The sequence below is a fragment of the Epinephelus moara genome, chromosome 3 (assembly GCF_006386435.1).
Source record: "Epinephelus moara isolate mb chromosome 3, YSFRI_EMoa_1.0, whole genome shotgun sequence".
Classification (NCBI taxonomy): domain Eukaryota; kingdom Metazoa; phylum Chordata; class Actinopteri; order Perciformes; family Serranidae; genus Epinephelus; species Epinephelus moara.
The window spans coordinates 30,576,783-30,601,718 of record NC_065508.1 but is presented as its reverse complement, the minus strand read 5'-3'; the positions used below and the strand labels follow the sequence as shown (position 1 = coordinate 30,601,718).

General features: G+C 42.5%; 1 protein-coding gene across 3 annotated transcripts in view; it reads right to left on the bottom strand.

Moving 5' to 3' along the window:
* Positions 1–782: 782 nt before the first annotated feature.
* trim37 (tripartite motif containing 37) overlaps positions 783–24,936 on the bottom strand; it is a 46,196-nt gene continuing 22,042 nt past the window's right edge. Inside the window, exons 13-25 of one of the 3 annotated variants that reach the window (XM_050041443.1) lie at positions 23,505–23,581; positions 19,809–19,988; positions 19,531–19,645; positions 19,231–19,422; positions 16,789–16,922; positions 16,460–16,542; positions 11,181–11,408; positions 10,444–10,752; positions 8,886–9,041; positions 8,272–8,470; positions 8,062–8,153; positions 7,138–7,248; positions 783–6,278 (exon numbers count right to left, since the gene is read on the bottom strand). In XM_050041443.1, the coding sequence (XP_049897400.1) occupies positions 6,232–6,278; positions 7,138–7,248; positions 8,062–8,153; positions 8,272–8,470; positions 8,886–9,041; positions 10,444–10,752; positions 11,181–11,408; positions 16,460–16,542; positions 16,789–16,922; positions 19,231–19,422; positions 19,531–19,645; positions 19,809–19,988; positions 23,505–23,581 (1,923 nt within the window). In that variant the 3' untranslated portion in view covers positions 783–6,231. The remainder of the gene's footprint in view (positions 6,279–7,137; positions 7,249–8,061; positions 8,154–8,271; positions 8,471–8,885; positions 9,042–10,443; positions 10,753–11,180; positions 11,409–16,459; positions 16,543–16,788; positions 16,923–19,230; positions 19,423–19,530; positions 19,646–19,808; positions 19,989–23,504; positions 23,582–24,936) is intronic. The other 2 variants (XM_050041445.1, XM_050041444.1) reach the window with 2 other exon arrangements.

Here is a 24,936-nt window from a genome sequence, read left to right as displayed (position 1 = left end):
CTTCCTCCAGCGTGGAGACCAGGAGCAATGTGTGGATTATGCATGCACAAGAGGGTGAGACTGACTGACAAGTGAGTCCTCCTGGTCCTCAGTGAGGTAATACAGGCCAGGGATCAGCTGAGGAGTATGTATGTTGTCGGGCCAACAGCCCCGACAACATACAGGTGAATAGTAGCTCAGACATCAAGATGGAGCATGGAGTTGAGATGCTTGACCAAAAGGACCGCCTATCTTTTTTTTTTTTTTGGANTCATATCCCAGGGAGTATCTCAGGAGGAGCTGGAGGATGTGGTTAGGGAGAGGGAGGTCTGGGTTACTCCTGATAAGCCTGCCACTACAGAGAGCTGGCCCCAAAGTAAAGGGTGGGAAAATGAACGCTCAGATGGATAACACAATGCGGGTTACATGTTCTCTGCTCAGGACGCCCATATACCACTATATTGTTAAATATCAAAAAGCTTGCTGCTTTATTAACGCTCTGGATATCGTATAAAGCACCTTTAAATACCTGTATAATCTTATATTCTGTTAAAAGATACTTAAAAGTATAATAACATTCAAATTGTATTTTGTCTGGCATTTCTCTCTGAAATAAAAAACACTTCACTCACAGTTTTAATTGCTGAGATCTGAAACGAAGTTTGAGGCAAACTGAGTCAAGGAACCCTCTTTTGTAAAAATCTTAATTGTACATTTAAACGTTTTATATTCGCCGTGATGAAGCATCATCTGAGTTCAGAAACTCAAAGTAGTGGGAGACAGAAGACACGACAATGTGGTCATTTCCAGGATCGTAAAACATTTTATTTATTACACAATAAGGAAATGTACACATCAAATAATGCACAGTGCATTCTGGGAACATTCAAAATAATAAAGCAGCTGTTGACACAACAAGCACAAATAAGAGAGAAGGTTAATAAACGGTGAGAGCTTCCATCATGTACAATGTGTAACGCAACAGGAACAAAAATCACATGATTAACAGGACTGGAGTTTTAGAGGTGAACACATCTTAACATCCACTTCATTCTAGTGAACGATTTCTGTTTGTCTTGTCATGAATGCGAACAAGACGTTTTTCCTCCTTCGGTCCAGCCAGTAAAGTCATGCACTTTCAGGCACACGCACAGCGAGCTCCGCAACTGAGTACACCTTAAGATATTTACAACGTAAACTAATGACTGCAGAAGTGTGCAATGTAATTTCTTTGATGCAAACATTAAAGGGTACGTTCACTGTTTTTTGACCTGGATCCTATTTTCCTATGTTTCTGTGTTTAAGTGACAAATGGAAATGACAGTTTTTAACACTTGTCCAGTATTGAGCGAGATCCCTGCAGCCGGCAGCAGTGTAACTACTCTGGGCATGTTTGCACCGTCAATGTTCCTCCAATTAAAGTGTTTTTGTCACTGACAGGCTCAGATTGTTATTCTAAGTGTCTGACAACATTATGGAAATGATCCCTACAGTGATAGAGCTTTTTGTTTAAGGCTAAGATCCTTTTTGTTCACCAGAAACATCCCAGAAATCACCATCACCAAACCCACCAGACTCCATTTCAGTAAACAGTCATTTTAGTGTGTATAGAGGCAACATGTTTTCACATCTCACTGGGTGAATTAAGGGTTAATTTCAACCAAACCAGAGTTGGAGATTGTTGGAACAGTGGAAAGATGAAGCAAGATGGTTTCTTTGAGTTTTATTTTGTTTTAGTTGACTGTGAATCAACTGTGTCTTATGATGATAAAATTCTTATTATTTAAATGTAGTCTGGTGCGTTTGTTGATGGTGATTTTGGGGCTGTTTATGGTTAAATAATTAAAAACAAGGATCTTACTCTTTAACAAAAAGGTCTATCTCTGAATAGGGCTGGGTTGTAATTTCTCACAATTCCCCTAAACCTGAATCAGGTTAAATTCTCGCCATTTAATGCATTTGGTTTTTTTTAATGAAACTGGCAGTTCTTGTGCATAAACGGCAGGAGTTTTAATGGACTGAACAATGAGGGAAAGAGGGGAGTACTGCGACTGAGAGAGAGAGAAGTGACGTAACAGGAACAAGGGAGCAAACAGGGGAACCAGGGGAAAGACAGAACGCGCCCGAGAAAGGGATGGAAAACGAGACATAGAGAGGAGGGGGGCTGCGAGGCGACTTGGTTGGCAGTGTTTGCTTCGGTCTCCCCAGCAGTGGGAGAAATGTGTTTAACATGCAGCAAACAGAGGTGATGAGGGGAAACACACCAGCCCTTTGCTTGTAATATTCTAATTCTTAACCGGAGAAAAAAAAAAAGCATCACAGAACGTTGTTCCTGTGGGCTCCAGCAACACTAAACCCCTGAGCTTGCCTGAGAAGGACTAAATGCACAAAGCTGCTATTTTTAAATATCCCATGGAGAGAGACTCTCACTGCAGCCTGTTCTATTTTGTTCTGAAAATGTGGGCGTGCAGCCTCGTTCTGTGGACGATAAACCAGGTGCAGACTTCCATCTGTGTCACCGCTGATGAGGAAATACAGCGAGTGCTGGATGGAGCAGTGAGTGACAACAACCCCGCCCACATTTAAGAGGACTGTCTGAACGTTACTGTTGGTTACAAAGGTACTAGACCAAAAGTATTTTGGTGGAAACAGGGCTTTAGAATTACTATCTGAGCATGTCAGTGACAAAAACAAAGAGTTTTCATGGACATAAACTGACGGTGCACAATTGCTTAATGTTACATTGCAGCCTGTTTCCCTTGCTCCATAGTGAATTTATTTCAAATATTGTTGTGCCCATTTGTTACTTAAACACAAAAACATGGGGAAATAGGTTCAAGGTTGAAAAACACTCAACTTACCCTTTAAGTGACCTTGAAAATAAAATGTGGATCGAGGGTTCACTGTCGATCTTAGTCAATCAACAGTCTCACAAAGTGCAGAAAGGTCTGTTAAACTGCTGACATGTCGTACTTCTGTTCTACAATATGACACAGCGAGTCAGTGTGACGCTGTTCCACTCAAACACTGTGTTTTCTCCCAGCTTTGCAGCAGCATCTGACATGTGTTTGCTGCGTTTGTTGGGAGTATTGAGGTGAAAAATAATATATCCATGAAGAAAAGCCAGTGAAGCAGTGAGCCATCAGTGCAGCACAAAGCACACATTACATAACTACACAGATTTTTAAACCTTTGCTGTCAAGTTCTCTGAGAATTAAAAAAAAAGGACCTTCAGTGTACCACAGTTTCAACCTGAAGTCTATTCGCCCAATTAACACAAAACATTTTCAATCTGACGTCTTGTGGTTTATAACTCTGCAGATGTTTTTACTTTCATTTGTGAAAGTTTGGAGATATTTGTCTTTGAAATTTCTGCCTCCTCACCAACACAATAAAGCCAGACTAAATTTAATTTGTGGTACTCCCACAACAAAAGATGACATTCTAAAATAAACCAAAAACATCCCACAATGTCACAATGACACTGCTACTTTGGGTAATCCACAGACACACTGTCAACAAGTTTTACTAGTGGAAATACTGAAGAGAGTCCCAAGTATCTCCAAACGGATATTGACAATAAAATCTTTTTTTAAAGGCAAAAAATGTCCAAATCCAGTTTCTGAAATGTGAATATATTCATACTTTTCTATTACAGTTAATTGAATAACTGTGTTATGGACAGTTGATCGGACAAAAGACAATATTTGAGAATATTAATAAGAAAAATCACTCCTTGCGACTAAATGACAAAATAATTAGTATATTATTCATCAATAATGAAACCAATCATTTAAACCCGACATTTATCTCTGCTGTACTGGTGTGGAGGCAGAAATCTCCAAACCTGGACAAATAAAAACTATCTGCATCAATAGCTACCACCACAGGGAAGTCATTTGGGTGAACTATCCCTTTAAAAAGATGGCTTTACCCCTTTTTTTAGCACTAAATACAAACCAGATATTGGACATGTTGACTTGTCACAGCAGGAAAAGCACAGGTGTGTGTAATAACATTAATGATGGCTGAGTTCCATTTAGCTGCATCAGTGTCACACCAGCCCCTTTCACACTGCCTCTTCAAGGAGGGAATGTCACGCCGTAATGCTGATTTGCCGTTCTGTATAAAAGGTACAACCACAGAATTGTGTGTGTGTGTGTGTATGTGTGTGTGTGTGTGTGTGTGTGTGTGTGTGTCAGAGTTGTGTTGCCTTTAAGCCGGCATCGGAAGTATTAACAGCACTGAAACAATGTCTGATGTCAGCTAACAGGGCAAGATCATGGGCAGCAGAGGTGTGACGTTTTGATGAAGTGTTCAACCCACTGTGGGAGATTTAAAAAGTAGCGGTAGCAGTTAGCAGCTAACTCAATTAAGACTAGCAGCATCCAAAAAATTCCAACAATGAGGTCCAGGAGCTCCTTACCCTCCGAGTAGAAGACAAGATAAGCCGCCATATAACAGACGGTAGATAATTGTTACTGCCATGTTGTGTCACTGTTATCGTGTATAAAACGCTGCTGACGTCTATAATATATGTCACACTAGAGGCCAGCGTTGTTGTTACATGTCACACCTCTTTAGATTCCATGATGCCAGCATGCTCTCTTAAAATCACACCCTAGAGCGACATGATGCTGCCATTATTTGGTTCTGTGTAAAACTGTGAAGGAGGCATGAAGACGGGACTCGTAGCGGCTCCATAGTGCCATCTCTGTGTAAAAAGGGCGACTGTCGCGGCTTACTGGGACACTTCAATAGAACAGAGGCATCATTAATGTTATTAGTAACACCTGTGATTTTCCTGCAACGACAAGTCAAAATGTCAGCTGTTATATTTCAGGTATTTTGTTTGACGGCTGTTTTGGCGTCACTGACTGAGGTGCAACTTATCTCTACGTTTCCAACTGAAGAGAGCACTACTCTTTGATAGCAGTCTTTATGCTAAGCTAAGCTAAGCTAAGCTAAGCAGCTGAATTCTCATCAAACTCTCCAACAGAAAGCAGATATTTCCCAAAAATGTCAAACTGCTCCTTTAAATGAAAACAATGGCTGCATTGTGAGTTGTGTATAAACTGTAGTGAGGCAGCTCTCTGTGGGTGGAAGCCATGGAGCATGCTGCACTTTAGTCAGTGATGTCCAAGCAGTAGTCGCTGTCGTTGTTACGGAGTCAGATCTGCAGCATGTTTCAAAGTTTCAGCCCACAGACATCATCAGAGCAGCGGCAGCAGTTTTATAAGCCGTGTGATTCAGTGATCATTCAACCTTTGCAAATGTCACATAAAGACAGACATGGTGGTTGCTGCTGCCGCTGTTATTAAGAGACATTTACATAAATTACCAGAAACGAGCTCTAAACGAGGTTCACCTCAGGAAAATAAAAAGCTGCGGTGTCACTAGAAGTCAGTGTTTGAGGAGTGAATAAAGTCTGTTTGGCACCGACGCTCGGAGGTGCAGGGACACAGGTGAAGGAAGTCGAGTAGGTGTGGAGACTAAAGCTCAGACAGGCTGAACTAAACATCAACAGCAAGCCGTTATAAAACACTAAGCTCTTATGACAGGCTGCAGATTATGTACAGTTTCTCCTCAGGCTCCTGCAAATATCTTGTAGACTTGATTTACAAAAGCATTTATACACGGAGAAGGTGTGCAGACTTGTGCTGAATAAAGTGAAGTAAAGTGACTAAATGCCCTGTAGCTCAGGTAAAATGTGATGGTTCAGGTTTGCAAAATAAAAGTACACCAACAGTTTTTATGCCTTAAAGATTTTTAGAGATTCAGTCAGTGCACAAACAGCTGTGGCTGTCGTGTTTTCCTCTCAAGTGTTTACTAAACTGACCATGAAAGAACTGAAAGTACATTTATCCCTTTAAAATGACGACCAAGAAACGCATCAGGGTTAAAACACGAGGTCAAAAAATATGGTGAAAGCCCAGTTTTAGTTCTTATAGCTCCACTGTGTTCACATAAAATTAATGACACTCATGTTACGTGGTCACCCACCACCACAACCACCCCAATTACTGGCCGTCATTACCAGTGTTTCCAAATCTGAAAATATTCAAGACACAAAGAGAAATCTGTTTCTGGACAAGCAGGCGAGTCTTTGCATTGTCTTCATTTCGGCTTCATGCATAACGAGCAGTTTCTACTCTACAGATGTGTGTAACGAGCGATGTGTGTGTCGTCTCCGGGACATTATTGCATCGCCGTGCGGCCATTTCAGGATAAAGCAGTGGGTTTCAGAGGGAATCACCTGTCAGCAGGCAGACTCATGTCATCAGACAGAAGCTGCTCTCCTGGAGGAAGGAAGAGGAGGAAGAACTCATGGACAAAAATCCACATGTTGTAAGGTGGTTGATACAAGACATGTAAAACACCTGCTATTACATCATTTCACCTCTTTAGGTGAAACGTAAGGTTTCTGTTATCACAAGACAAATTGCTGATGCTGTAGTGTTGGTGAAAGAAACTATAATCAATCACGTGACGGACAACAATGTGAGGTCACATATATTTTTAGACGTGTGTCAATTTTGGACCAAAAAAAAAAAAAAAACGGACTCAGTGTTCAAAGGCCTTAAGACGCTGCAGCTCTAAGGGCCCATACACATGCAGCGTTATTTTGCACCCTCAAATTAATTGTTTCCAATGTAGACATGTGAAAGGTGCGCTCAAAAGCCCGAGCGACAGTGTCACAGCACACCTGTTTCTCAGGGCTCAACAGCTGCGTCGTGAATAAACAAGTTCAAAGTTCAACTTTTGGAACGCAGTCCGTCTATAAGCCTATGATAAGCCAGAGCTTTATTTGCAGACAATATTAAAGGGTTAATACACACTAAACAACAGCTGGAAGAAGATCAGCTCCTAACTCGGGATGTCTGGTAAGTAGGCCATGACACTGAGGTGGTTATGGTTGCTCAGCAACTCCAGATGCAAGTTGATCACAAGAGTAGCACCCATCACTTGACTTCACATTTTCCAGGTGGTTAAATGTGACCTGGTTTTAAATGAGTGTCACAGAACACTCCAAGATTTCACCATGTTTGTCTGACATGTGTCATGTTTTGTCTGGGACAGCCCAAAATATCAGAGAGGGGCTTTGACCACTGCGGTGTGTGCGTGTGTGTTGTCATGGACACTGTGTGTGTTGGTTACCTGTGCAGGGAGGAGTCTGGTTGTCATAGTGAGAGTTGTTGCTCTGCAGAGCCTCGTCCTCAGTGTCACTGTCACTGCTTGTTGCTGCCACCAGGACAGACGGCGACTGATCTACGGACGGGACAAGAAGACGAGATGGGATGAGGCCATCAGACCTGTGCATTTTATTTAAATGTGTTTTAGCAATTTAAGTTTAAGCACAAAACAGAATAACAGATTTAGAACCAAAAAAGCTTGGCAATAGTTTGGCACTCAACTATCCTCAGTGGACTCATGTCCTGCACAACACAGATTTACAGCTTCCTCTCAGATTCTCTTTTCCCCAAAACAAATGCGTACTTTAAATTTAATTATTTCATTTGAACACACATAAGACTGCATTAAATCCAGATAATATAAGATATGAAATGTGTCAGTAGAGGTCAAGAAGCCACAGGTTTATACAACAGATTGCAAGATGAGCAACTTAAAGCAAAAGTTTGACATTTTGGGAGAAACAATTATTTGCTTTCATGCACAGAGCTAGATGAGAAAATCAATACGGATCTAATCTCTGTCCATTTGATATAAGGTGTTAGCCAGCAGCCAGTTGGCTTAGCTTGTGCTTGACTACTTCTTGGCTCTGGGCAACGAACGGACACTTCAGGAAATAACAGGTCCCAGCCAAGAAAAAGTCAAGTACATAACTGGGATCATAAAACAGCAAATTAAGTGTTTGTAAATATTAAACAAACAAGATATAACGTGTTAGTTAGGGAGCTTCAGAGGTACTGGTAGGTTGAGTTCATTTTTGTTGGACGGAGCCAGGCTAGCTGTTTCCCCTTGTTTCCAGTCTTTGTGCTAAGCTAACTGATCATTCCTGCTGCACATGCTAAACAAACACAAACACATGAACTCCTGAGGGCAGTTAACGGGTAGACATACCCTCATTTGACTGTGGCTGTGCAGAGGGTCCCTCCAGTAGGGAATGATGGGAGTTTCCTGAGTTTTCAGATTCACACTCCAACATGGCCGCCCTGTAGATAGAACAAAATGGAAGTCTTTATGAGAGGCAGAGAAGACAAATAGAGACAAGAGAAGTTCTCTGTTGTCGTTTGAGTAACAAACTGTGCGTGCTGAGGCTTTGAGACACACCCCAGGGTCCTACTGCCACAGTTTTTGCTGGCAGTCATGTAGCTTGGTCCTCCCAAGGAGAAGATGTCGTCCCTGGACCCCGAGGGCCCATACAGCTGCTGCTCCGACGAGTACTGCTGCTTGGAGGTGGAGGGCTGCTCTGACGAGGAGCTGCCGAGAGACACAAGGGGGCCCTGGGTGCCGTCAGCCTTCAGCACTCCTGGAGCAGAGACAGGAGCAGAGTTACATGGCTGAGAAACAATGGACTAGTTTAGTTTTTCAGTGCAAGCGGGTGTTGAGACCTACCAGCCTAAAGATGATGTATTTAACTCTGCAGAAAGATAGTTGATTGCTGAGTCTCATTCCCAGGTCTTTAAATACAGACACTTTGGGTGTTGGTCTGAACCACCAACCCAAAGCGTCGGTATTTGACAACCTGAGACCCAACAATCGACCATCTTTCCTCAGAGTTACAAACAGCATTTTTAATTGATTTGTCTCATACACAGTTAGAAAACTAGAAGCAGAAACATCATCATGACTTACAATGAACGTTGCTGCAGACTTTCTGGACAAGTAAACTGTTTGCGAACAAGCTCACTACATATGCAGAATTTGATTAACTAACTCCTGACCTTCTGCACCTCCCAGCACCTCTTTAAGATGCAGGCTGAGCTCTGTGGCCACATCGGCTCCTCTTAAGTCCTTCTCCATCTCCTCTGGACTCCTCCTCTTCACCACCAGAGAGCTGCTGCTGCTGCTGTCCAGGACAGGAGACAGAGATTTCCTGGCTGCACACAGAGCAAACATAGATAAAATTATCTCAGATCTGTGGACCCTAGAAACTGCAGAATCACATCACAATCATCACAAAACTAGAATTGCTGCTTTGTGGTTGTATGTCTCCACGAACCAGTCAAGTTTATCTTACAGACTACATCCATGTCTGTGAAAACATGGATGCTTCACACACATCTTCCTCCCAACAGCACAGCAGATCTATACAATCAGCACACTTTCAAGATTAGAGTGACCAACTCAGTATCTGACCAAATGTCTCCCCTTCTGTTCCTGAGATATGATATGTTAAACATAATTGACCTTTCGCTAAGCCCCGCCTCTTTGTGATGGTGCACCAAGCTGTCGCAGTAAGCATGGAGCCCACACTGTAACTAACTGCACTCCTTGAAGAAATATGATCATATTTTTGGAAAAATTAAAGAGTGATTCCACAGAGAAGCAGAAGGATATATCCAGGATGTCAAACTGACTCAGCAGCAACAACAGGTTAAAAAGACAAAGATAGTTAGAAGCTAAAGCCGAACTATAGGCTACAGATCACAGTGTAAAAGTGAACCACTACATCACTGCTGATCGCCACAGAACACAATGAATATAAAGGGAAACTTTGCTGATATTGAACCAGTTATGTGGCATCACCGGACGGAAGGGGATCTGCGGGGGAAGTCAAACAACGTTCATCTGCGCCCACTGTGATGACACAGCTGGTTGATGTTTTTCCAAACAACTTTTTATGTCGGGGCTTCAGGACACTTGGATCACTATGGACGGGGCAGTATGGAGATATTTTGTGGTTTCAATTATGTGTTTTTGGACATTTGAATCTGGGGCGCTGTAAGCCTCCATTAGGTGGAGTTGTGTTGCTACTCCCTCTCCCCTTAGATCTCCTCAAGGGATGTGAGGACTCTAAAACTTCACCTGAGCCTCCCTCGGCATATGGGTGAGTAGATAATGGCTGAATTTTCATTTTTGGGTGCACTATCCCTTTAAACTACGACTAAGGAGAAATGTGGACTCTGTGGCTGCACCAGGTCGGAACCGAACACCTGCTTTAAACTAGCCTCCAAAGCCACCTGGGACTTATTTTTACACTGTGAGAAATTAGTCTGAACTGAGAGCTGACTTCTGTTATAAACTCCTGTAATATGCAAAATGTGTCAGAATTGACAGGAGCAGCAAATACTGACCTTCAATTTTCGCTTTGACAGAAAACAAACCATCATTATTTGAAACAGAAGATCGGCCAGTTACCTTATTTCAGTTGCAACAGTAAGGCAGGTTTCACAGAACTTTTGAGTTAAGTTTGATTTCAGTGACTCACACAGTCTGACAAAAACCAAAGTTATTTTTACATATTTTTGATTTCCAAATCAGCAGTGTATCATTCCTCACCAGGGCGGCAGGGCCTGGACCGAGCTGCGGCTGCTCTCCCCAGCAGGTCCAGCTCACCGGGCTTACGACAAGCTGTCAACTCTGAGTCAGTGTGGTGAGAGGGCACCTCCTCCACACTGAAGCCCCCCGAGGGCCCAGGCCTGGGCTCTCCAGTCCCCCGAGCCTCCAGCACTTGACTCTTGACATCAGACATCTTGCTGCGAACCTCAGCCATCTGAGCCTTGAGGCGGATCAGGACCCCCGAGTCTGGAGCCGATCGACGCACCACCTGAGGCCGCCGCTCTCGGTCTTTCCTGGAGTGAGGATGAGCTGGAAGAAGAGCGAGAGGCGGAGGAGTGGAATTTAGAACTGAATAAAATAAATCCTTTAAAAAAAAAACAAAAACACTTTATATTCAAACAATCTGTCTCTGTGGCCGCTTCAGTTTCAGAGAGGGTGATTTCATTTCATCTTAGCCACATCTAGACTGGGTTTAAAACACTTGCCACACTGGAAAGTAGCCATCACTATTATCAGAGATAGTTTTAATCACAGAAGAAAAATGAAATGAGAAATGTATTAATCTTTTATCAAATGTAATGTTACAGTGTCCCTTCAAAAGATGAACCTCTGTCAGCTGTGGCTGCTGTAGAGCTGTGACCATCCAGAGGGATTCTGCTGTGGGTCACGGAATTGATTCTCATTTAAGCTGGATTGATTTGCTGTGATTTGTGAGAGTGCACAGTGTGTTTACAGACCTTGGCTGTGCAGCAGAGACACAGGAGGCCGAGGCTGGAGGCCCCACAGAGACTCCACGCTGCTGCGCTCTTTCAGATCCAGCAGCTGGATCAGGATGACGGGGTCGATCTCCAGGAGGCTGCTGCTGCCTGGACCAACAGCACCACCAGCACCAGCTCCGCTACCACTGGCACTGCGACCGGCAGCAGCACTGCGGTGTAATGAACGCACACTGGAACTGGATCCACCTGCAGAAGACAGAGTTTACATGGTTCAGATATTTTCTTCAGGCTTATAGCTTGTAATAATCTAAAGCAAAAGGAGTAATGTCTTTCATATAAAAGGCAGTGGCGGTGAAGACGGTGTTGCACGAGAGATAGGGCTGCACAATTTATCGAATATTGAACCTGATCATGATTTTGGCCTCCCACAATTAAATGGACAGATTGACAGCGATATTAACGGTTAAAAAGTGTGCTCCTCTCATAGAAAACTCTGCTGTGTATCTGATGAAGAGCTTCCTACAGATATGGCAGCTGTAGAGGCTGCTGTAGAAGAGTAACATATAACAGAAACAGACGTGCAAAATAAAAATCACATGTCTGGAGCAGAAGGCGAAAACCTCCCTCAAAACGGATTATCATTAGTTGAAGTATTTCAGACTTCTTGTTTTGGATCAGAAAATCATAAGCACAGATAAACTTATGAGAGAAAAGGGGTGGGCTCACAATGGGGTGTTATGATGGAGCCGGCCATCTCAAGGATGCCGCACAGTGTGAGAGATGCACTGATTTGTGAAACTGAAATGAAACTGCTTCATTCAGTTCTCAGCAATTTTACTCTTCTGGTCCATTTGTTTCGGAGAAGGAGAGATTCTGCTCCCGATAAAAACCTCCTGAACAATATACTGAAGGGATTGTAGTCATGAGAAGTTTTAGCTGGCTGCAATCTGCAAACCTCACTGCTAGGTGCCACTTAAAGGGATAGTGCACCCAAAAATGACAATTCAGCCATTATCTACTCACCCATATGCCGACGGAGGCCCTGGTGAAGTTTTAGAGTCCTCACATCCCTTGCGGAGATCGGCGGGTGGAGCGGCTGGCACACCTAATGGTAGACAGCGCCCCGGACTAACGTCCAAGAACACAAAATTGAATCCACAAAATATCTCCATACTGCTCATCCATAGTGATCCAAGTGTACTGCAGCAGCGACATAAAAAGTTGTTTGGAAAATCATCATATGAACTCTGTTTTTAGCCTCACTGTAGCCTGTAGCTCTGACTGCTTCTCTGTGCTCCGCGCTCACGTGTGCGCGCTCAGGGTTATCAGTGATCTCTGAAGAGCAGCAGTCTCGTCAGTACTGATGTCCAGATTCTCAAGTGCACGCATCGGCAATTCCCAGTCTGACCAGCAAAGACTTTCCTCATCCGTTGGCATTGCTTTGCATTTGAAACAACTACACCACCAGGTTTCCAGTGCTCGATTCCGGTATTCTGCAGCTGGCTGAGGGTTAGGCTCATGAGCTGCGGCGGCTGCTTCGTCCAGTAGCCTGAGTTCCGGCCGTATACTCGGGCTCAAACAAATACGGCTCAACAAAGAAATGCTGTTCCTCCTCAATTTCAAAGTCTTCAGACATGTTGGGCTGTCCTTTGCTAAAAGACCGTGGTGCAAATGATCTTTTAGCTACTATGGTTACGTTGTCTCTCTCTGCGGTGCACGTGTCACGTGATGTAAACACGGGTGAGCAAAGCTCATGCTTTCGCTGGTCTCGCGCAGGCGCGCACACATGAGTGCGGAGCACAGAGAAGTTACAGGCTGCAGTGAGGCTAAAAACAGCGTTCACATGACATTTTTCGAAACAACTTTTTATGTCGCGGCTGCAGCACACTTGGATCACTATGGATGAGCAGTGTGGAGATACTTTGTGGATTCAATTTTGTGTTCTTGGACGTCGGTCTGGGGCGCCGTCTACCATTAGGTGTGCTAGCCGCTCCACCCGCCGATCTCCACAAGGGATGTGAGCACTCTAAACACCGTCGGCATATGGGTGAGTAGATAATGGCTGAATTTTCATTTTTGGGTGCACTATCCCTTTAAGCCTAGTTCACATTACATGATTTTCATCACAATTTTGACGTCACAGAGGATCTTGAGAGCCACCTTGGGTCGGAGGTGAGTCGGGAGATAGTCTGCCACAACGAGTCCTCATGTGTGAACAAGCCTACGAGCAAGTCGCCCCCTCGTCTGTGACTGGGACTGGATATCTGGCATGCTAGAAAACTGTGACACAACTGTGCCAGGTCCGCTCATTAGCTGCGACTTTGGGCTTGTTTTTTTGTAAGGTCACTTACAGTCCTGGGTTGCGTTTTTTTGGGCTGGTTTCTAAAGTGGAGTTGCTTATTTGGGCTTGCTCTCTAAACGTCATCTTCCTCTATATCTTCTTCTTTTGGGCTTGTTTCCATAGCCCTGGTTACTTGTTTCTCTCCCAAGATCTGGCAATGCTGAGTCAAGCTGGCAAGCAACAACAATGGCGGTGTCCACAGGATCACGGGGAGCGCGTTGTGTTTGGACCCAGGCCCTGAAGGCAGATCTGATTCAACAATGGGAAGAATATCCATGCCTTTACGATGTGGAGACGTCACCGTGTTATCTGGGGCTCGGTCAGCGAGGGCTCGGTGGAGAAATCTTGTGGTGTGCACACACAGGTCGTAATGCAGTTAGTGAGACTCCCGATGACAGAAACACACGTCGCCAGGTATGAACACTCAAAAGATTACGATAGTCTCTGCAACGCAAAATCAGGGTGAAAATCGTGTAATGTGAACTAGGCTTAAATCCTGACTTTTAAGTAGCAGGAATGTAGCACAATGTGAAACTGAAAGCAGTGATCTGTTGATAAAATTTTGGGGGAAATTATCATGTCTCTAGGAGATAAACTGTGATCAAGGACCAGTCTTACTTTGATGCAAAGATCTGTACGTTAGAAGGAATGTAGAAAAATATGGAAGTGAAAGCAGTGATCTCTATCTCTATTTAAATGTGGCGGTGCAATAAAATAAATTTTATCCCCACAATCAATAAATAATTGCGATCACAATGTTGATCAAAATAGTCGTGATTATCATTTTACCGCTCGCCCAATGTCAGCTGGGATAGTCAGCCTATATTCTTATTAGTTTTCAGCGCAGGTCTTTCCAGAAAAAAAAAACTTCTGTCTCAAAACCTAAAACTGTAGGTTGGCTTTACGAGGCTAAACTTTATTGTTAAAATAGCATCAGAGCAAAACTGATAATAAACAAAAATCACGACACTGTGGGACGTACAGAATGTGCAGCAACGTTGTGCTGAATTCGACTCTGATATACACACACACACACAACCCCCACACATGTGCACATACAGACACCAAGTGCTTCTATATCGGCACGCTGCAAGGTGTTACAGTGCACCAACAATGACTCATGCTCTCCATGCCTTTCAACACCAACACAGTCAAACACAGCGAAGGAGCTGCTCTGAGGCCCACTATCGTATCACTATGTTCTGCTTGTACAGCTGCCAAACAACACAAATAGATTTGACTCCGTAAAGTAGTGGCTGAAGCTTTTATTTGCATCAACTGAAGAGAGAGTGAGGGCTTTATTTGAGGAAGGACATTAAATATTTGATGGCTACAGCTTCACAAACGTCAGGATTTGTAGCTTTTCTCTGTCTGGATATCTCTGGGTTTTGTAAAATCTTCAAGAGAACATATTTCTGATTTCACAGACCGAATGATTAACTGAGAAATAATCTATAGTAATGTCATGTAATCTATGTTTGCACCAGTGCTGCTCAAACCGTAGTCAAAGTTTGTAGTTTTGTCAATGTCTCCAAAAAATATACAACATGAATGCTGTACTAAATAAAGCCAGTATAGCCAGTAATAAAAATATTAGATATTAGGGATGTAATGATACCAGAAACTCACGATACAATATTATCACGATAAAGAGTCCACGATACGATATATATCACGATACTTATACAAGGGGAAAAAAGAGAAAAGTTATTGTTAAAAATAGCTATTTTATTCAAAAATAGTGCATGTACACTGTACAGCATGTTATTTTTAACTTGGAAGCGTATCATAAACAAATCAACACACAGTTGAACATGTGCTTTCATTTCCCCCCTATTACTGCTAGGCAGGCAGACATTAAAGTGCCATAACAAAGTCATGTCAATTAAAACTATAGTGACAGAATATGAAAATGGAAACATTCAGTATTTTTTAACCTACTCTGAACAAAAGTAGTGTAGTACTATTACTAGAAAGTCATCTGAATGACATCAAATTATGAGGATAGAGTAGTCTTAATATTCATCAAATATACAGAACTTAGAACAATCAGACCCTGCAACAACAACAAAATTAACAAATTAGAAATAATGTAAACTCAATAACACACAATCCCTCACTCACAGATACACAGAGAGACATAGAGGGAGAGAGAGAGAGAAAGAGAGAGAGAGAGAGAGAGAGAGAGAGAGAGAGAGACAGAGAGAGAGAGAGAGAGGTGGGTAGAGATGTGTGTAAAAGAAAACCAAAATAAATAAAGCCCAGCGATTTCCCTGAAAGTCATAGAAAAACTCAAAAACACACATTCACTCGGTTTGTTCACGCCAGGTTGACAATCTTGACATCAAGGAGACCCTAACACTTTCTCAGAACAGGAGATGAGGAGAGGAAAGCTCTGGTCCTGCGCTTTCATGTGATATGCATGGCATTTCTGTGCGACCCTGCATTCGCGAGTAATCCATCTAAAAGTAATGTGTGTGCAAAGCTGTATGAAAGCTTTGTTATACATTATTTTAGTGTAACTTTATCTTTTTTTTCCGCTGTAAAAACATTGGACTACCGACAAGTGCTTGGTCTTGTCGGAAAGCCACGATTCCGCTGTTTCACGTGATATTTGTGGCTTCTCGCTATGATGAACGGTCGCGGAGAAAATCAATAGAGAAGAACAATCAATCTCGTTACTTTTATTCGCTGTTTCTTCCGGTCACACACAGGTCAGAGTCGGAGGCTGAGAGGCTGAGCTGCACGAGTCTGCTCTCACCTGCGCGCGCAGTTGCATGCAAAGGATTATGGGGATTGTAGTTGCACAGTCATATTACCGGCTCTGTAGGAGAACGCAGCTATATAACTACTGTGGCATTCCAACGACGGTATCGAGAATTTATTTTATCGCGACACCGCGAAATTCCACATATCGTTACATGCCTATTAGATATATAAAGTGTTTGAATTATACCTGTGGCTCCAGCCAAGTCATCAGGAAGCTCTCCTTCTTCTGTCTCCAGGTTCCCAATGAAGTCTACATCATTCTCTCCCGACCTATAAAAGTATACATCAACAACAACAACAAAAAACACAATAATTGGCTAAGTATGCAAATGTTAAATTAACATTTCAGAACATTTTATTTCCTCCCCCTCTGCCACAGCTTGGCAAGAAAACTGAGGATTTTACGTTCTAACCACTGTTATACATTATTCTTTGTAAAGAGTTATGTCATGCATGTATGATTTCTTGAACTTCAACGATATGTTACATTAAGAGATGGAGAGAAGTTCTACTCACATGGTCTCCTCATCTATGTCGTTCTCCTCGGTGTTGCTGGTGGCTGTGGAGCTCCCCGAGGTGCTGCTGCCGTCCAGCGGGTTCACCTCCTCCTCTGTCAGACAGTCCACCTCTAAGTCTCCGTCCGACAGCTCCTGAACAACACAGTGAAGCTAAGCTCGGGATGTAGTGGTAGACAAAGCCAGATTTCATCAAGAGTGACTTCTCCCAGTCCAATAATAAGAACGCCAACCAGTGGTTGTAACATGCTTTGTTCACAACCTATGCTGCAGTGATGCACTGTGACACTATAGTACCAAGCTACATCACAGTTGGGAGGGGTCGCGATTACAACAGACCACACCCTGCATCAGTCAGAGGTTCAACAGAACTTTTGGCCTTTTAGCCAGTGCAGCTACTATTTTCCTCTTTCCAAAATCTAATATGGACTTACTCTTTAAAGACTGTTTAAATTTCCTGAGCACTGGGGATGTTTGGAGCCAATTCATAGGATGAGGGTCTGCAAACGAAGACTGTTTTTTTCAATCAATCAATGTCAGCCAAAAGCAATCCCATTGTTTGTTGATTAGGACGTGCAATTTGGTTAAACCTTTCATTAGAATATGTCACTGTGCTCAATTAAAACACTGGAGCTACTTCTGTCTCACAGATTTGCAACTGAGATCAGGACCCTTTAATGACGAGATGAAGAAAGGAAAACTTTCTTAAAACTATGAGTAAATGGCTCCATTTCTATTTTTGGAGACCATACAAATCATGTCCCCAACCTCTGTCTACAGCTACTCTACAAACACTTTAAAGCAGTGGTTACCAACAAGTGGGTCGCGGTCCAAAAGTGGGTCGCAGGCCCATTTTTAATTGCCCGCAAGTGACTCGCAAACGTGTCAGGTTTGTAAAAAATACACTTGTTTTTTAGGTACAGTGAATTTCTGGCACAGAGCTTTTATTTTGAAGTGCTGTCTCCTGCCGCAAACTAGCTAGAATTCAGGACCCCGTGGCTTGACGAGTTGGGAAACACTGCATTAAAGGACCATTAATGCAAAGCTTTGATGGATACATTGATGGAGAGTACAGTATGTTACAATCTCCAAGATATACATTAAATATGGGATCAGACTGTATTGGCAGTAAAAGGAGTTCCACTTTTCTGCCAGGTTCCTGCACAAATTTTGATCCGCATTCAACCAAAAATAAATTGGATCGCAACCGTTAAAGTGGTTTCCCAGCTGGAACCAAAAAACAAACAAACACACACAAAAAAGCAGGATTTCCTTGACCTGAAGTGTGTGACAAAATCAGTGGGCGGGTTGTATTCTACAGGTTGGAAACAGAGGATGGAGTCTTGCACATAATAGTCTTCTACGTCTTATCATGAGGAGTTGGTCGATATTTGGTTTTGAAATCACGTAGGAAAAAACAAGCACTCTCAAAATAAATACACTTGTAAGGTGCACGGCCAAAAACAGTGAAAAAGGGGAAAAACACCAGCACTCTCAAATGTCCTTTTGGTAAGTTTAATAAACCAGCTTGGATGGCAGTACCAGTACACAGACGTTTCGACAGAAAGTCTTCCTCAGTGTGTAGCTATGGTTACGGAAGTGGCGTTTAAGTACGCTCGAAGCAATCAGAGCAGGTGTGTGAAAAACACTTAACACTTCCGCCATAAAATATAGTACCAACTCACAGGCAAAGAATAAACAAAAAACAATCTTAAGAAAGTATGTCACGGCTAATAGCAGTAGATGCACAGAAAACAGATAAACATATGGATAATATACTCTGTTCATACAAAAAGGCACTATGAACAACAGTAAACAATGTGCATAAGACACCTGCTCTTATTGCTTCGAGCGTACTTAAACGCCACTTCTGTAACCATAGCTACACACTGAGGAAGACTTTCTGTCGAAACGTCTGTGTACTGGTACTGCCATCCAAGCTGGTTTATTAAACTTACCAAAAGGACATTTGAGAGTGCTGGTGTTTTTCCCTTTTTCGATATTTGGTTTTGGACAGAAAAAAACAAACAAAAAAGAAACCCCACAACAAAATCTGGCAGGTAATCAATGCCATCTGCCTCCTTGCTACGATTGTGCGTTTTGCAAAGCCTTCCACTGCAGACGCATCGTTGATTACAATAGTTCTGCTCAAAACTAATGGAAACGCACGGTGGTTAGCTAGATCGCTTGAAGAATCCTGAACATAACTGGTTCAGGAACCAGAGATAGTTCGGTGGAAAAGAGGAACCAGAAGGACTTGACCAGGATGTCCCTATGTTTAAAAGATTGGATAAATAAATGACATGCTCTGTGAAACTACTTTATGGCCTCTGCAGCACAATAATTTATTTTCCCCCATGTGCACATACAACTTCAATTAACCAGGCAACCCAGTAAAACAAGTAAACAGTAAGAGGTCTGGTGCAGTATATTCTACCCTTACATTAGAGTCATCGTGCTGCGTCCTCTCTTCTTCTTCACCCTTTTTAGTGTTGGTCAGAGTGGTCTGGATGTCGTCGTCGCTCTTCACCGAGCGGGGGTCTCTCTCAGAGGCTGTGGTGCCTGCAGCGAGCCTCAGGTCGGGGGGCGAGGAGCTCCGTGATGTCTGACGGCGAAACAGTTCAATGGCCAACCTCTGAAATCAGAAATATCAATCAGTCCAGGAGACTGATATAGCGGTCACAGCTTGATAACGTCTCACTCAGGGAAGAGAGGAAGAGTAATCAAGGAGGTAGTTAAGTACCTCCTTCAGGTTGTTGATCTGCTGGATGTAGCCGCTCTGGGCCGACTCCAGCTGGCTGATGTACCAGTACTGATCTCTGCACTTCTGGAAGAAGGTGGGTGAGCGGACCTGGTAGCTGTGCAGCACACACACATTAAAAACTCTCTGTTACACTGTTTGTTTCTATGATATCAGACTGGTGCAGGTGAGCATGCTCACAGAATGATGATAATGTGTGTGTGTGTGTGTGTGTGTGTGTGTGTGTGTGTGTGTGTGTGTGTGTGCGCGCGCGCGCCCACCGGAGGACCAGTGTGTCGGTCTGCATGTTCAGGTAGCCCTCGCTGGCCAGAAGGTCCAGTCTGAAGAAGCGGTTGTAGCCCCAGCACTCACCAACCTCAAAGTCAGAGGCAAACTCCCGGATGATGTTCTTGGTCGGGTCACTGGAGGCCTGATGGACCATCTCAACACGGTACTCATACCTACACCGAAACCAAGACATTACACTGCTACACAGGAAATACACGACAAGAAATGTGGTGAAAAGGAAGCAAGGAGTTTGTAATCTTTTCTCTGTCGTGAAAAAAGAACAAACTGTAAATGTTTGAGCTCTTTCACTGTTTGCTTTTACTGAAGACTGACTTCCTGTTAGGGATGTCACAATATGAGGTTTTGATATCATGATAACTGAGGAAATATAGCAGTTTCACTACTTTTCATAATAATAATAATAATAATAATAATAATAATAATAATTATTATTATTATTATTATTATTACTATTTCTAGGGGTGTAAATTCCAGCCACCAGTTTCATCACGATATGATATTGTATAAATTCTTTGGACAAGATACAATATTTGCTGATATTACAAAGTCCGCCATGATACAATTTTGACTCGATGTGATTCAGGGGCCTGCGATGAATATGAGACGATATTATCTGCCTGTTTAAAACAATCAGATACAGAAGAAGCTGCTGCACCTTTCTTTGTCACCTATGGCCATAAAAGATAAAAACAACACATAAATAATAAGTGCAGTAAAGTTTACATTTCTTACTTTTTAAACAGCACATGGGATAAGTTAACTTTCAGGGCTTTCTGACAGAAAGACCTCTCTGGAAGATTTCTTTCATTTTAATACAAACCATAATCTGTTTCATAAAACTTCAGGACTATCTGACTTAAAGTCCTGAAGGAAAACTTCTCCAAACAGCCATAAAACTACAACATCCTTAAACAAAAGCATCAAACTCAGCTCAGTAATAACTGTCAAGGTTTAGGTTTCTCACTCATTATTAGCTTAAGCATGTTTACACTGCATAAATTAGCCTAGCAGCTAGCAGAATTTTATTCCTCTACATGGCTCAACAAATCAAATGAAATGTTCATACTTTTCTAACTCACTGTTGGTTTAAGTCACTGCATCTCCTGACAGAATAGCTCATTTGAATTTCAGCCTGCATGCTCGTTTTTTCAGCTGAACATTTTTAAACAAAGCAGCTAATGTTGCAGCAGGAAGTTAGCGGAGTGAGATGCCCATGTTTTACCTCATAAGGACATTGTTCACAGATGGCATGTGCTCCGTCTGTTGACCCTTTCTCCATAATCGAAAATATTTCCACACTGCTGATTTGTTCCAGAGTAATCAACTTAATCCTCAGCGTCTTTCTCTTGGCTGCTGCTGTTTGACGGTAACTAAGAATTTCAAAATAAAAGCGTATCCTAATGATGACGATACGAATCGATGTTTTCACTTTGTACTGATAATACTGGATCGTTGATCATTGAATCGAGATATCGATCCAGATCAATGGATCATCACACCCCTAATTACTTCCATCTACGTCCAGTTAGCTTTAAACAGTGTGACATTTAGGTACTTAATAATCTTTCATAACGGTTTAATGTAAATATGCTCTCCAGAACATAGGCTACACAGACAGAGAGTGACAGCCCCTCCTTAAGTCCTACACAGTTGGTAATATGATGATGATCCTGGCAAGATTACTGAAGTAAATAGTGACACATTGTGAACTACTCCAGGGGTGTAGTGGTTTTGTTTTGGTCTAGCTTAGTATATCAGCTAGTTATGTGTTTTTTCCCCTTAACTTGAACATACACAGGTGGACGATTGTCTCGAAGACGCTGGAACATGTTGTTGGAATTTGTAGATATCCTAAATGCTCCAACACTGCCGATTTAAGGCACTTCGTAGGCACATGTGAGGCTGGAGTTTAAGTTACCTCTGACATTTTCACAACTCTTCTTCTCAATGCTTCAGGTTAGTGGTTGACTCTCTCTCACACGCTCAAACTGGCACACGCACACATTATGACGCTCACGAGAGGAGATACAGCTGCACTCACAAACCTGACTCGCCAGATTTGTTTTCAAAAGGCAACAATGCAGGAATCTGGACACAACAGATCTCATAGTTTGCACAATGCTTCCAGTCTGTGTTGGAAATTAACTTTTTTGTCCACCTGCCACTGTTGCTGGTACACTCCAAAATCTACCAGTCACTGAACAGATTACCATTGTTGTGTTTGGCTGGTGAATCAAGCAAATCTTGCAGCCACTTGTATATCTGACCAGCATTTGACTGGTGGCTGGTGATCATTTCCAACCCTGCTTACAGTTACAGTTAATCCCTACAGACCTACTGATCCCTCTTTTCATACATGTTACAAATGTTTTCATCTCAGTTCATTTAAAATGCAAGCAGATACGCTGCATCTTAAATAATGACGCAGGCGATATATAAAAAACAATAATGTGTCTATCCTTTAAATACTTTCTTGACTTCCCTACTCTGGCACTCCGCATGCACACTATCATTTGAAAAAAGGCTAAATGATTTCCTGAACAAGCCTGTCACTGTAGTTTTTAGCCAACGTTACTCATACAGGAGTAGATGGTGCATTTGGGAACTATTTTCATCCGAGGATTAATACACATTTGACGCTCCAGGGAGTTTTTCCAGCAGCAGAATCGCTTCTGTGGGATCGATTCCCAATAAACTGCAGTGTGTGTATTAAAAGGTAACGACTGAACATGTGTTTGTAATACTTTTTGGAGCAATAAAGCTCTACGGCACAGAGACAGATATCTCTTGTTAATACTTGCTAGGAGGATGAATTCTTTCAGTACAGTTACACGCACAGTTTAGTGGAGCTACAGTTACAGCTCGACTAGGACATTTAACTGGACTACTGTCCTTGTCCCAGTATACAAGCACGGGAGGGGAATTGATTTATTGACCCAAGTATGTCCAACTCCTCTACGATAGGTAGAGATATGCCCCCTTTCAGCTTGTTAGTATTGGACCTTTTTCCAGTTGACCTATTACGTCACAGACCAAACATGTTAGCTACGGTTAGCTAGCAGCTAACTGGTACCATGGTGGACAACTTAACAGCTCTGTACATTTTGTCCGTCCAAAGAGTCACGACTCTGGATGTAGATTTCTCCATGTTGTTACCGGCTTCTTCTGTTACGCATTTAATGCTATTGGTCAAACCCCAGGGTGAAAACTGTGGAGCATGCTCAGAGCGCCTCGGCCAGTTTGGGTCTGATTGACTGTATACATGCAGGAGTCACATTATCTGGGTGTGTTAGTCCCACTTTGAGAAATTCGATCGAGTGCAATTTCAGTCAGACTAAAATGTTTACATGTATTTTAAAAGTCCAGTTTTAGTCGGACCAACGCAATAAATTGATTTTCTCTAATGTCATGTAAACGTACTGACTGTCTGTTAATCATTATCTCTTCATTGATCTTTTTGGCAAAATTTCTTTCTGTCATGATCACAAACTGCTCAATGCCAATGTTATCATTATCACAATAAAACAAACGGCATTATGCTGGAAAAGACTAGAACTCCAAAAGCAGCGCTCTAAATCTGAAAATTCATTCTCACCTCAGACTTCACTTTACAGACAAAGATCATAGAGAGCGATTTAAAGGAGATAATATATAGAAATAATTCATACTTTGATGTTTCAGGGAGTCCAGCAGACAGCTCCAAGAACACAGACAGGTAGTTTCCACGGACCACACCGTTTCCATCCTGAGTAAACACATTACAACAGTTACTAACACAGAGACACACATGCACTGGATTTGGAACGTTTTTAAGACTCTGTGCTATTTTTTTCCCTGCTTTTTCAGAACTACTCTAAACAACCATCATTATGTAGAGAAGAAACTAAGCACTGTAGTGGTCTGATAAAAGGAGAGAACCAGTCCTTTTTCCAAAAAAACAAAAAAAAAAAAAAATCAGGCTCATATTAACAGGTCTTCATTTCTAATATTCCCCGTTTTATACAGATACTCAGATAGATATTTTCACAGATATTTTCGTTGGGCTACGTTCACATAAAAAACAAACATGGCCCAAATCCTATTTGATTTTGCCCTCATGTGACACAGGTTTAATTTTTTCTGAGTAGTGTGGACACAGAAAACTTGGGGGCACCTTCATATGTGGTTCAAAATCTGATACATATCCTATCACTGGCTGTTTGACCGCAATGAGAACGGTCATATCTGTATATCTGAAGTCATTAGTGTTTTTCCCAACCATCCGTCGGAGCGGTCTGCTGAAAAGCTGGAACATAGCCCTGGACACCTTAAGAATTTGGAGGTGCTGCTGCTCCGTGAAACCCTCAAAATCACGGCCCCACCACTCCCAACCTCACCAACACGTCTCTCTACAGAAGTCCCAGCAATAGCTGCTAATAGAGCTAGTTGACCAAAAACAAACACCCAGTGCTCCGAAGGGCCACTTTCCCAAACAAATGCATATGGCTGATTATTATGCAGACTGATGTCATCTGACATTCCTACTATGGCGATCATTCGGGAGATAAATTCACTGCTGTATCATTCATCTTGTCCTCAAATGCGTGATTTGCGAAAGTGTCGTTTTTTGATGTTTTTTAAACGCACACATGTGTGACGTTATTGGTTGCATATGAGGTGTTTCAGGGCAGAGATCCGTTCACACTTCAAACATGAATGTGAACAGTCTGGAGCAGCTGTGACTCAGAGGCGGAGCGCGTCCTCCCTGGCTCCTCCAGTCCACGTGTCAAAGCATCCTCGGGCAAGATACTGAACCCCAAATTGCTCCCGATGGCTGTTCCATCGGTGTGAGAGTGCATGTGAATGGTTACTGAGTAGCAGGCGGCACCTTGTATGGTAGCCTCAGCTGCCAGTGTGTGAACATGTGTGTGAATGGGTGAATGTGACATGTAGCGTATAAGCGCTTTGAGTGGTCAGAAGACTAGAAAAGCCCATTTTTCATTTTACCATTTAGGCAGAAAGATCGGATCGGATCAAGACCTGTGATGTGAACGCAGCTTCACACATCCTGAAATCTGAAGTTCTCCCATCTGACTTTGCTGTTCATGCTTATAGTATATT